The sequence below is a fragment of the Engystomops pustulosus genome, chromosome 7, assembly GCF_040894005.1.
Source record: "Engystomops pustulosus chromosome 7, aEngPut4.maternal, whole genome shotgun sequence".
NCBI classification, from domain to species: Eukaryota; Metazoa; Chordata; class Amphibia; order Anura; family Leptodactylidae; genus Engystomops; species Engystomops pustulosus.
In genome coordinates this window covers 100,294,110-100,306,832 of record NC_092417.1, presented here as the reverse complement: position 1 = coordinate 100,306,832, position 12,723 = coordinate 100,294,110, and the positions used below count along the sequence as shown (strand labels likewise).

At 42.5% G+C, this 12,723-nt stretch overlaps 1 protein-coding gene across 3 annotated transcripts in view; it reads right to left on the bottom strand.

The window, feature by feature from the left end:
- LOC140070672 (serine/threonine-protein kinase Nek11-like) overlaps positions 1-12,723 on the bottom strand; it is a 334,707-nt gene that overhangs the window by 167,649 nt on the left and 154,335 nt on the right. For all 3 annotated transcript variants that reach the window (XM_072117429.1, XM_072117431.1, XM_072117430.1), the window contains exon 7: positions 2,545-2,694. In XM_072117429.1, coding sequence (XP_071973530.1) covers positions 2,545-2,694 — 150 coding nt within the window. The remainder of the gene's footprint in view (positions 1-2,544; positions 2,695-12,723) is intronic.

The following is a 12,723-nucleotide window of genomic DNA, read 5'->3' as shown; positions in this document are numbered from 1 at the left end:
GAATTGCAGGATTTGAGTTCCTGAGTAGTCGGTTACCGATGGTTGCCTTTGTTACATTGTTCCAAGTTTCCTGCAGGTCATTCACTAGATCCCCTATGTCAGTGATGGCGAACCTTTTAGCAGCTGAGTGCCCAAACTGCAACCCCAAACCCCCCTTATTTATTGCGAGGTGACAGCCAAAATTTAAAGCAGTAACTTATTGCTCCCTGTTCTTCAACAACTTTCAATCATATTGGCCTCCTGAGGACACCAGCACAGTAGAAAGATGGAAAATGTTAGCTTCTTTCTGAAAACAGCATGTTTTAAGTTGCTTGTAACTGCAGGAAGATTCTTCAAATCCTGTCTGGTGTGCTGGGGCGATGGCCCGGGTGCCCACAGAAAGGGCTCTGAGTGCCGCCTCTGGCACCAGTGCCATAGGTTCGCCACCATTGCCCCATGTGATTCTGCTCCCACAGATTTTTTCAAACCAAGCTGCTTGTCTATTGCAGATTCAGTCTTCCCCACTTGGTGCAGGTCTACAATTTTGTTTCTGGTGCCCTTCAACAGTTATTTTGTCTTCACCATAGTGGAGTTTCGAGTGTGTCTGTTTGAGGTTGTAGACAGTTGTCTTTTATACTGATAACAAGTTAAAACTGGAGGACAAAGGAGCCCTTTAAAGAAGAAGTTACAGGCCTGTGAGAGCCAGATATCTTGTTTGCTTGTATGTGACCAAATATTTATTTTCCACCACAATTGTGAATAAATTCTTTAAAAAACAGACAATGTGATTTTCTGGATTTGTTTTCACATTTTGTCTCTCTTAATTGAGTTCTATGTGCAAAGTCATTTACAGGGCTTTCTCCTATCTTTTTTTTAGTTGTAGAATTTGCACAATTTTGGCTGACTAAATCCTTTTTTCCCCACTGTATTTGATTATTTGATATCTAAAAGTTGCACAACTTGGTCAGCTGTGGTGTTAAAGTATATGTGCTTTTCTAAGGGAATAACTTGGATGTGACAAGTAAATATTATTTAGGAACACGGTGGGGAACCTATTATAATACAGGAGACACTAAAGTGTAAGTGACTGTTGTTTCTTCAGGGGTGCAGCGTGGAGATATAGTACAAAAGACCTATAGTTGTTATCTGTACCTGTTCGAGCAGAACTGCTACCCTTAAGTAGATAGATTCCACTTCTTATTAGTACTATAGTCACAGAGTAACCTTTGTGTGTGAGACAACTGTCAGAATGTGTAGAGTAATTCCAGGCCTTCAGAATATGGTGTGACAGCATTAGTGTGAAAAGGTTGTCACTGGTTATTATTATGCCTTGTAGTTTTTATGAACATAATATAACAGGGTATTAAAAGTAGGAGTCCAAACTGTACTTTTGCACAAGGGTCCATATCTATGGCTGCAGTCACATTTCTTCTGATTTCTATTGGAAAAAAGACACACCTACACTATTAGACACACATACAGCAGTTTAAATGGGACCCTATGATCCTATATCGTACTATCAGTACAGTGACTGGGGTGTAAATTGTGTAGAAAATCGTTAATATATGAAGGTTGCAGAAATAAACTCTGGGATAACATAGGTCAAGGCAATATATTTACAACATTACTCAACATTTTGCATAAAATGTAGATATAGCAACTGCACACGGTTAAAGCTGTGCACATTGTGCCATTCAAGTATCTCAGCTACAATAATGTGATCATTTGTAATAGTTTTTTTGTTACTACTTCAAATCAAAATTTGAAAAAATTGTAGAATATAAAATAACCATGACCTGTGCTACCTATCAATACCCAATTCCCACTGTGCAATCTGTGGCACTGGCCCAGTAACCACATCCGAAAGAAAAAGGGATTTGTCAGATGTTTTTCCTGAGTGTGCACAGATCCTCCCTGTGGGATATGGGCTCTCTTATTCCAGTAATTGCACAATCCATTTCCACAAGCTTCAAAAAGCCCATAAAAAAGACAGAAGAGGAGCACATGATGCGTCAGATCTCCCTGTACAGCTGTCACACATCGACTGTGAGGTGACAATCAAACATCAGTGAACATCTACACAGCCATTTACCAGAAGAGGAAAAAAGGATGTCGGCAAGGGCACAAATCATCTGCGGCTCAGCCAGTCAGCCAGCTTTCTCATATCTGTGAAATAAAAATCTACATAGTCATGCCATGACAATCCTTCTTTATTGCTATCCTGCTGTTCTGGGGTCTAGGAAATCTAAGTGGCACAATTCTGATGGCCATTTTTGTTTACAGCATGTGGAGAAACAGATATTACAGGTAAAATGGATATTTTTGAAACAACTTTTACAGCATGTATACCTGATGCCACACACCAAGCTTCTTTTATAGCATTAAAAATGTTACATAATACAAAAAAGACATAGGTATCATATTTGTAATGCTGTGAAAACTTGCTTTTTGTAACCGCTAGTATCAAAAGAGAAGTGAAAACTTTTTGACAACATTAAGAAAATCCTTGAAATACAGTAATAGGTGTTTTTTTCTGAGATTCTTATCTGATGGTTATCCTCTCACCTCTGCAGGATATCATTGAGAGCCGTGGAATATATTGAAGGAAGGGTAGGACTGGGGCCATTAACAATCATTGATACAAGCTTGATCCATCTTGGACAGTGAAAGGCACGAGTAAAAGAGCACATTTCATAGAGAATGCAGCCCAGAGACCTGCAAACAAACAAAAAACGATCAATATCCCAAACAAATTAGGTCATATATTCCATACAGTATTGTGCAGTGGTACAGCAGAAATTATGTGAACAATTTGATCCCTCCCTCTTGTTAGACCTTTGCAACACCTCTTCTAGTGGTTGTTGCGAATAGCGCCCTCTCCTTGTTAAGAGCTGTTAGGGAGACTGATCACCTCTCTATGAGATCTCTAAATACTGGAGAACAGTGTAATTGCAGCTGTAGCCAATGCCTGGTAAGGCAAGAGTTAATAATGTGAAAAGTTGTTTTCCAATAAGAATCTCTATACTATTGTTAAGCAAGCTGGAAGCTGATTGGAGAGTGTTGCCACCTAAGGACTAAGGGAGTATAAAAACCCCTGGTGGCCTGGAGCACATGGACGCAGTCTGTCTGTAGAGTCAGTCAGAGAGGAGAGACTCCATCTTGGAGCGCATGGTCTTCGGAGAGCCAGACCTCATGGTCTGAAGTACATGTTAGTGCTGCAAGTCAATCAGAAACAAGGTCCAGTCTGCAGCTCCTGCTGAGCTGCTATCCAAACATAATACCAGCCACTGCTGAGAGTCCAGGGCAAGTCAGGAGACTTAAGCCCCCAGAGCAGAAGTTACTACCAGGCTGTGAGTAAACCTTCCTGCAGACCAACTCTCCATCAACGTTCCAGAAGGCTGAATCTGCTGCTACTCTTGGGCCATTTCCTGCTGTTTGAGGTTGAATAAAGAACTGTAGGTTGATTTGCTCCACATGCCCCATGTAATACCTGGATTATGCTGCTTCACCATCACCGGCTCCCCACCTTCCATCATCCAGGGACTCCTAAATGCACCTCAGGGGTTGCCCCAGGGAGGAACCTATTGCATCAGCCTCTCCTTCCATACTTCTTGCGCATACCACCTGCTAGAGACCTGCCAGGCTGTTGGCCCATCCTCCTGTCCCAAGACCAAGCACTGTGACCATAGCGTACCCAAGGCTGCATAAGCCAGCCACTCCGGTATTCTGGGCCCCGGCTGTCTAGGCCCCGGTGGGGGATGTTGCACCTTCATCACCTCAGAGCCTCTCTAGAAAGCTAAATATGAGTGATGGATTGACTCCTTATCTGATTTGTTAAAGGATTTTGGGGCATTTGTTACCAGACAATGGGGCATATTTATCATATGCCAGGGCTCATGTGCCAGCGTATGATAGCTACCCCGCTGCTTTTGCATCAAGAGGCTGAAGCCTTCTCATAGAAATAAATGCAGCCTGCAAATTTTCACACGTGACGTGGTGCAGGGGGCCTGATAAACATGCCCCAATATCCGTATTCACATGCATGAAACTTGACACCTCTATATGAATGGTTTATCAGTGTTTTATATATTTTTAGGTAAAAAAAACTGTTCCTCAATACTATGGGGCAGATTTACTTACCCGGTCCGTTCGCGATCCAGCGGCGCGTTCTCTGAGGTGGATTCGGGTCCGGCCGGGATTCACTAAGGTAGTTCCTCCGCCGTCCACCAGGTGGCGCTGCTGCGCTGAAAAGCATCTGAACACACTGGAATTCACCAGGCCGGACCAAGTGAAGGTAAGCGCGTCCCAAGCGACACTTTTATTGTTTTAAATGCGTCGGGTTTTCGCTCGGCCACGCCCCCCGTTTTCCCTCGCATGCATGCCGGCGCGATGCGCCACAATCCGATCGCGTGCGCCAAAATACTGGGGCAATACAGGGAAAATCGGCGCAAATCGGAAATATTCGGGTAACACGATGGGAAAACGCGAATCGGGCCCTTAGTAAATGACCCCCTATATGTGTAAATAAGTATTGTTGTGTTCTCAGTACATTTTTATATTATATAAAAAAATTATTATACAGATTTCTTATAGTCACTTATTATCAACTCTAGTAGGGGGCAAATGATGAGGTGAATATATTATGACTGGCACTTAGTGCCACCGTTGCCTTGCATGCTGGATTCTCCCGCTTCTCAGTAAGTTTGAAGTGAGTATGTGAGCTGGTCAGACCTGGCAGAGTCTCCACTGGTTTTCTGGCGAAAGCTATAGTAAATATGGTGGGCCAAGGCGTCCACCCCTCACTTGCCCTGTCACGCTAACTGGGAAAAAAGTGGCCTTTGGGATGTAAAACCTACCAAAATGTCAGAAATGCTGTTTTTTACATGCTTTGTCTACCAACAACTGGACATAACCATGGGGTTCTTTCTGCATGGAATAACAGCTAAAAATGAGGTTGGCCAACTGCATAACCATTATATATTGAGACCAAATTCTAAGCTATGTGTTGCTCTTCTTATTTCAACTATCAAACATAAATGAGGAGTATGTGCAAGAAGAAGTGTGGAACTGTGTGGAAGAAGTGCTTGAACACCAAACAGAATGTTTACTGCCATATTGGGAAGTTACTGCTGTTAGGAATTTATCGGATTCTGAAGTCTGAAAACCATGGAGCCGCAGGTGCACAAACAAAAGCGTAGAGTTCAGCGGACTTGGAGGGGGGTGTTTAATAGATTACTGCCACTTAGTCCTCCATTGTTATAAACTAATAGGCAGAATGAAAAAGCAGGACCCTCCCCACCTTTGCCCAGAGGGTATATTTGTGTTGCAGAGACAATATTTTAAGTTGTATACACCTGTATAGTATACATACCTACGTCTTATCTAATTTCAAGTCCTTTACTAATAATTGTAACAGATGTTCACAACTCCATGCGAGACCTGTGCTCCTCCAATTATCTTCACGCTGGCAGCCGACTGACAGCCTCATTTCCCTGCTCCGTCAGCCGCATCCTTCCTCATGTCCTACTGTGCCACTCTCTTTCTAAAAATATTTTCCAGCCTTATAACTAATAACCTCTACCTAATGGCTATGACTGTGCACAGAGTCAAATTCAATCATAGGGTAATAGACAGGGACACAAAAGTCACAGAAGGCAACAGACACATAACAAGGCACAGGTATACAACATCACAGCATGGAACAATGATGTAGATAAAAGCCAACACGTAGATATATATAGATATACAGGAAAGTGGGTCCGATGCATGCATCTAGAGGCTCCGGCCTCTTGATGTATCTGTTGGGTGTCTGCGCAGCGTTTATTACGTATGAAAAGTCGCCGGCCGCTGCTAGTGCACCAGCTCAGGGACAGGAATGCCGGCTCTGGCTCACTTCCCCGCTGGTCATGCCCCCTTCACTCAGCTCCATGCTCCCTTTTCTAGTCCTAGCAATTAGCTCGCATTTGTAATTATTTCAGGGCTTCTACGACAGTGTCCTGGCGCAGGAGCCCTGATATATACCCCCTATGTAGGGATTATGTCTTTGCAAAAACAAAACTGAACCTGATTTACTAGGGCTAGCTTCCAGAAAGCTGAGGTATTAAAGTTGTTAAAAGTGCCAAACGTCTTAACGGTATTTTTTGATATGAAACCAAATGTGCCATATAAATCAATAAATTTTTATGCTGTTTTAAAGGAAATCTACAATTAAAACCAAGCATTATAAAACAGGGCCACTTACTCATAGATCCAGCACTGTGATGGTGATAATCTTCTTATATTTGTCATCCATGGCCTCCTTCCTTTTAAATTAAATTTTAAAATTATGCTAACGGACCAGGGGGGTGTACTCCTGGGTCATGTTAGCCAAAAAAAGGAAAATGCGTGACAAAGAGAGCAAACCTTAGTGCAGACTGTCATGTAGGTGTAAAACTGCTTTAAGGCCATTGTAAGGACACTCATCTGTTGTCCCAAAGTAGTGGGCATTGATTATAAATAGCAGCAGATGCCCTACTTCACGTTCCTCATCACGTTCCAGGGACGTAGAGGAGATGAAAATGAACACACCAAGACAAATACAGAAATACAGAAATATTCAGCCCACAAGATTTAGAACACAGTTACCACCAGTATTGTAGATTATCAGGTTCACTTTAATGACATATAGGCAGCACATTTCGGCTTGGGACTCAAACCTTCATCAGGCATCTGATAAAGGCTTCAGTTCTAAGCTGAAACGCCTAGCCTACATGTCAATATAGTGAGCCAGATAAGCCACTCATCCTGGTGGTCACTGGGTTCTACATCTCCTGTGCCAGATACCTGCATATTTCGCTTTGGTGTGTTTATAAATATATGTGTGTGTGTGTATAATAAAGTGAAATATGCAAAAAGTAGAAGACACTGTACCATTTATTTGCTTTAGACAAGAATCATATTTTTCATTATAGTCTGGATTCCAACCTCAGCCAGGACTAGTGGAGTTAAATTGTGTATACACAGGATCAATTATGTCATTAATATTAGTGATGGTATCATTAATAAAGGCGTTGTATGGGTAAAGTACAGACATTAGGGAGAAGCTAATAGTGAGGGTCCCACAATATCATTATAATGAATTTACAGTTTTTTAATATTGTGATGTAATATTTGGTTAAAATGTATAATTTAATATATAAACATTTTAATATAATTTAAATAAACAACATATTTCTGGGAGGTCTAGAAAGCCAGTAAAGCTTTATTTTATATTTGCAGCTCCTTTTTTTGCATGTTCTGTAAATACCAGGGAAGGGGGAAATTTAGCATGCCTTGTCCACCAGATCCAACTTCCGAACTGTCACCAAGTCAAGCTTAGAGATAGCCTCACTTGAAGCATGCAATTACAGAGATACAAGTCTGAACCTCAGTACCTTCCTTATTCCCTGTACGATAACCATGAATGACAATTGTCTCCAGTGAAGAATAAATATAAGCCATTGTCACTTTGATTAATGTGACAACACTACTGCAAAACTAAAAGAGAACATTGATTAATCCCCAAAGCCTTATTACTGAAATGCAGATACCAAGACCAGCCTGATACGCATGATCTAAACCTTTGGGTCATCGGGAATATTTGTATTGAGAACAGATGCAGTGTGACGAGTTAACTTTGTATGCAAAAAATTGCCCATCAAATAAAGGACAACTGGAAAAACTGACAACATTTAGAAAAACGATCCATGTATTATTAATCTTTCCTTTCCGGATTTCTTATTTTTTTGCCAGGTAAAGCCAATACAATATTCACGAACAGGGTTATACTTAAATTAGTGGGGACCTCAACATTCAACAATGAGAGACCAACATTCAACAATGAGAGACATTCTGTCACATATATACTAACACGACTGAAGACCCTTGATATTTACTATCATATGAAGATCAGAGACATGACTCCTGAGCTCCAATGCAGAATTCTGCCCGCAGACTCACCAGATTCCAGGTACCATTGTATCCTCTATATCTCCTTTAACAAGACCTATGATTAATGTATAGTATCTCTGTTCGCTTGGTCACCTTTACTACGCACAATTTTTATTTTCCAGTATAGATTTCAGGGAGAGCTGTAGCTGCTCAACAAGTGTTTGATATAGCATCACGTTGTGAGAAGGGTCTCGTATTAGAAATCAAAGATTCTTTGATGTAGCAGCACATAAAACTTGTAACACAGTACAAGTCACAATACACCTGTTTCCCAAATCTAAAAGTAGAGTATATCTTTTTAGAATAAATTATTTCGTTAACCCCTTATCGACATCTGATATACTACTGCATCACATGCAGGCTGCGAGTGTATGGAGAGAGCTCACGGGCTGAGTCCTCTCCATTGCACATAGCAATAAATGATGAGGAAAATCCCTATACAGGCGGTCCCCTACTTAAGGACACCCGACTTACAGACAACCCATAGTTACAGACGGACCCCTCTGCCCACTGTGACCTCTGGTGAAGCTCTCTGGATGCTTTATTATAGTCCCAGACTGCAATGATCAGCTGTAAGATGTCTGTAATGAAGCTTTATTGATAATTCTTGGTCCAATTACACCAAAAATTTTGAAACTCCAATTGTCACTGGGGCAAAAGAAAATTTTTTTTCTAGAACTTCCATTATAAAATATACAGTTTCGACTTACATACAAATTCAACTTAAGAACAAACCTCCAGACCCTATCTTGTATGTAACCCGGGGACTGCCTGTATACTGCCATACTGTACGAGGGCGGTTCAATAAGTACCCGTGTTTGACGACAGAGGGCGTTCCTGAGGGAAGTTGGTGTTATCATCGTGTGCTGCTATCTATAAAACGACAGCAAACAAATTGCAGACCGATTGATAGGTTAGTTTGGATTTGGCAGCCATTTGAGTAAGACGTGTTTCGTGATTTTCTCTAAGATGGAAAAAGAGCAGTATCGTTCGGTAAATCGCTTTTTGTTTTTCGGATGGGAAAAAATGTGAGGAGATAAAAGCAAAGTTGGATGCTGTTTATGGGGACACTGCGCCATCTATGACATAGTTAGATATTGGTTCAACGAATTTAAACGTGGGCGAACATCCGTTTTTGATGAGGAGCGACCAGGACGCCCGGCAGACATGGTTACTGAGGAAATCATTCAAAAAGTCCATGACATGATACACACTGATCGACGAATGAAAGTGCGCAAAGTAGCAGAGGCCGTAGGATCTGGCTCCCTGCAACTTTTCTTGTTCCCTAACATGAAGAAATGGCTCGCGGGAAAATAATTTAGCTCAAACAAGGAAGTCATTGCCGAGACAGAGGCTTATTATGGAGAGTTCGACAAATCCTATTTTTTGGAGGGGTTAAAAAATGGTAGGAACGTTGGGAGAAGTGTATCTTTCTAAAAGGGACTATGTTGAAAAATAACATTTTTTTGAAATAATGGTGTCTTCATTTCTAACACGTACTTATTGAACCGTCCTCGCAGTTTGGCAGTATATGGTGGGATCAGTCAAACAACCTAGGGTTAAAGTACCCTAGGGGGTCTGAAAAACAGAAAAAAAAAAAAGTTGAAAAAAATATATTAAAAAAAACCTAAAAATTCAAATCACCCCCCTTTCCCTAGAAGTCATATAAAAATAAATAAAAAGTAAAAATCATAAGCATGTTAGGTATCACAGCTTCCTAAAATGTCAGATCTATCAAAATATATTAAAGGTTTTTTTCTGCGTTCAACCCTGTAATGCAAAATAGCGCCCAAATTTGATAAAAGATGATCAAAAAGTTGTATAGTCCTAAAAATGGTAGCACTGAAAGGTGTCATCAAAAGTCGCAGAAATGACACAATACACAGCTCCGTACACTGAAGTATGAAAAAGTTATTAGCACCAGAAGATGGAAAAATGAAGGATTATTTTGTACAGGAGGTTAATTTTTGTAAATGTATGAAAACATTATAAAACCTTCACAAATTTGGTATCCCCATGATCATACCGAACCAAAAAATAAAGGAGACATGTCATTTGGGGCGCACAGTGAAAGCGGTAAAATCCAAGCCCACAAGAATACTGTGCAATTGCGTTTTTCATCATTTTCACTGCATTTGGAATTTTTTCCTGCTTCCTAGTACATGGCATGGAATATCAAATACCACCATTATGATGTGCAATTTGTTACACAGAAAACAAGCTACCACAAAGCTCTTTACGTGTAAAAATTAAAAAGTTATAGATTTTTGAAAGTGGGGAGTAAAAAATGGAAATGAAAAAACAAAAACAAAAACATTTTGTTATGGGGTTATAGGGAACTTGTCATTAGAAATTGGCCTAATAAACCACTAGCAAACCACAGCTCTTTACATGGAAAAAAAAGTGACATTTTTGAAGATGGGGAGTAAAAAATGGGTCATGAATAGAGATGAGCGAGCACTAAAATGCACGGGTACTCGTTATTCAAGACAAACTTTTCCCGATGCTCGAGTGCTCGTCTCGAATAACGAGCCCCATTGAAGTCAATGGCTCAGCAGTTTGAGCACCGCCTGCTGTCGCTTAGCGACGGCACTGCTGCTGTGCCTAGAGCTACCGACTGATGGCGCCATGGCCACGGATGGTAATTCGGAGGAGGAGGAGGTGGAGGAGGGGTGGGAGGAGGAGGAGGTATAGTAGGCCTTTGAGACCTGGACCGAGGTAGGCCCCGCAATCCTCGGCGTCGGCAGTATATGACCAGCCCCAGGGTCAGACTCGGTCCCAGTCTGCACCAAGTTAAGTGTAGTAGCGTTCTTATAAGTTTGGGATATGGCGGATGAGGGGAATGTAAACAGATGCGCAAGAAGCGCTGAAATAATATCCCTAAATGGTAAAAGTTTGCCAGTATATTTTGTGGATAACACAGCAGGGTGGCGACAAAGTTAACAACTTTGATGTGGAATCCATGAAAACCACCCAAATTTGTGCCTGACACACCTCGTTTGATAAGGGGACGATGTATGGAGGCAGCTATATGGGCGACTTTTGGAGGTAGCAATGGAGACAACGTGTGGAGGCTGCTATGGAGACAATTTAATTTGGATAGTGCCTGTATGTGGCAGTCCAAAAAAGTTTTCAAACCAGAGGAGCAGGTAGGTGGCCCTCCAGAAAAATGGAATAGATTGAGTGCCTGTATGTGGCAGTCCAAAAAAGTTTTCAAACCAGAGGAGCAGGTAGGTGGCCCTCCAGAAAAATGAAATAGATTGAGTGCCTGTATGTGGCAGTCCAAAAAAGTTTTCAAACCAGAGGAGCAGGTAGGTGGCCCTCCAGAAAAATGAAATAGATTGAGTGCCTGTATGTGGCAGTCCAAAAAAGTTTTCAAACCAGAGGAGCAGGTAGGTGGCCCTCCAGAAAAATTGAATAGATTGAGTGCCTGTATGTGGCACTCCCAAAAATTGTTTAAAACAGAGGACCAGGTAGGTGGCCCTCCAGAAAAATTAAATGCATAAAGTACTATAGCTAGAGCCAGTGGGCCCTGTCAAAAAATAGCCAGTTTCCTCTGCTTTACTGTACAAAGAGGAGGAGAAGGAGGAAAATGAGGAGGAGGAGGAGTGCATAAATTATTCAGGTTGAGCTTCCTTCACCTGGTGGAGATTGGAAATTATGAGAAATCCAGGCTTTATTAATCTTAATAAGCGTCAGCCTGTCAGCGCTGTCAGTCGACAGGCGTGTACGCTTATCGGTGATGATGCCACCAGCTGCACTGAAAACCCGCTCGGACAAGACGCTAGTGGCAGGGCAGGCAAGAACCTCCAAGGCGTACAGCGCCAGTTCGTGCCACATGTCCAGCTTTGAAACCCAGTAGTTGTAGGGAGCTGTGTGATCATTTAGGACGATGGTATGGTCAGCTACGTACTCCCTCACCATCTTTCTGTAAAGATCAGCCCTACTCTGCCGAGACTGGGGACAGGTGTCTTGCTGGGGTGACATAAAGCTGGCAAAAGCCTTGTAAAGCGTACCCTTGCCAGTGCTGGACAAGCTGCCTGCTCGCCTACTCTCCCTCGCTACTTGTCCCGCAGAACTACGCACTCTGCCGCTAGCGCTGTCAGAAGGGAAATACTGTTTCAGCTTGTGCACCAGGGCCTGCTGGTATTCATGCATTCTCACACTCCTTTCCTCTCCAGGGATGAGAGTGGAAAGATTTTGCTTGTACCGTGGGTCCAGGAGAGTGAATACCCAGTAATCGGTGCTGGAATAAATTCTTTGAACGCGAGGGTCACGGGATAGGCAGCCTAGCATGAAATCTGCCATATGCGCCAGAGTCCCAACGCGCAAGAATTCACTCCCCTCACTGGCCTGACTGTCCATTTCCTCCTCCTCCAACTCCTCCAACTCCTCTTCTTCTGCCCATACACGCTGAACAGTGAAGGTCTGAGCAATGCTCCCCTCTTGTGTCTCGCCAACATTCTCCTCCTCTTCCTCCTCATCCTCCTCCACCTCCTCCGATATGCGCTGAGAAACAGACCTGAGGGTGCTTTGGCTATCAACAAGGGAATCTTCTTCCCCCGTCTCTTGTGACGAGCGCAAAGCTTCCGACTTCATGCTGATCAGAGAGTTTTTCAACAGGCCAAGCAGCGGGATGGTGAGGCTGATGATGGCGGCATCGCCACTGACCATCTGTGTTGACTCCTCAAAGTTACTCAGCACCTGACAGATATCAGACATCCACGTCCACTCCTCATTGTAGACTTGAGGAAGCTGACTGACCTGACTACCAGT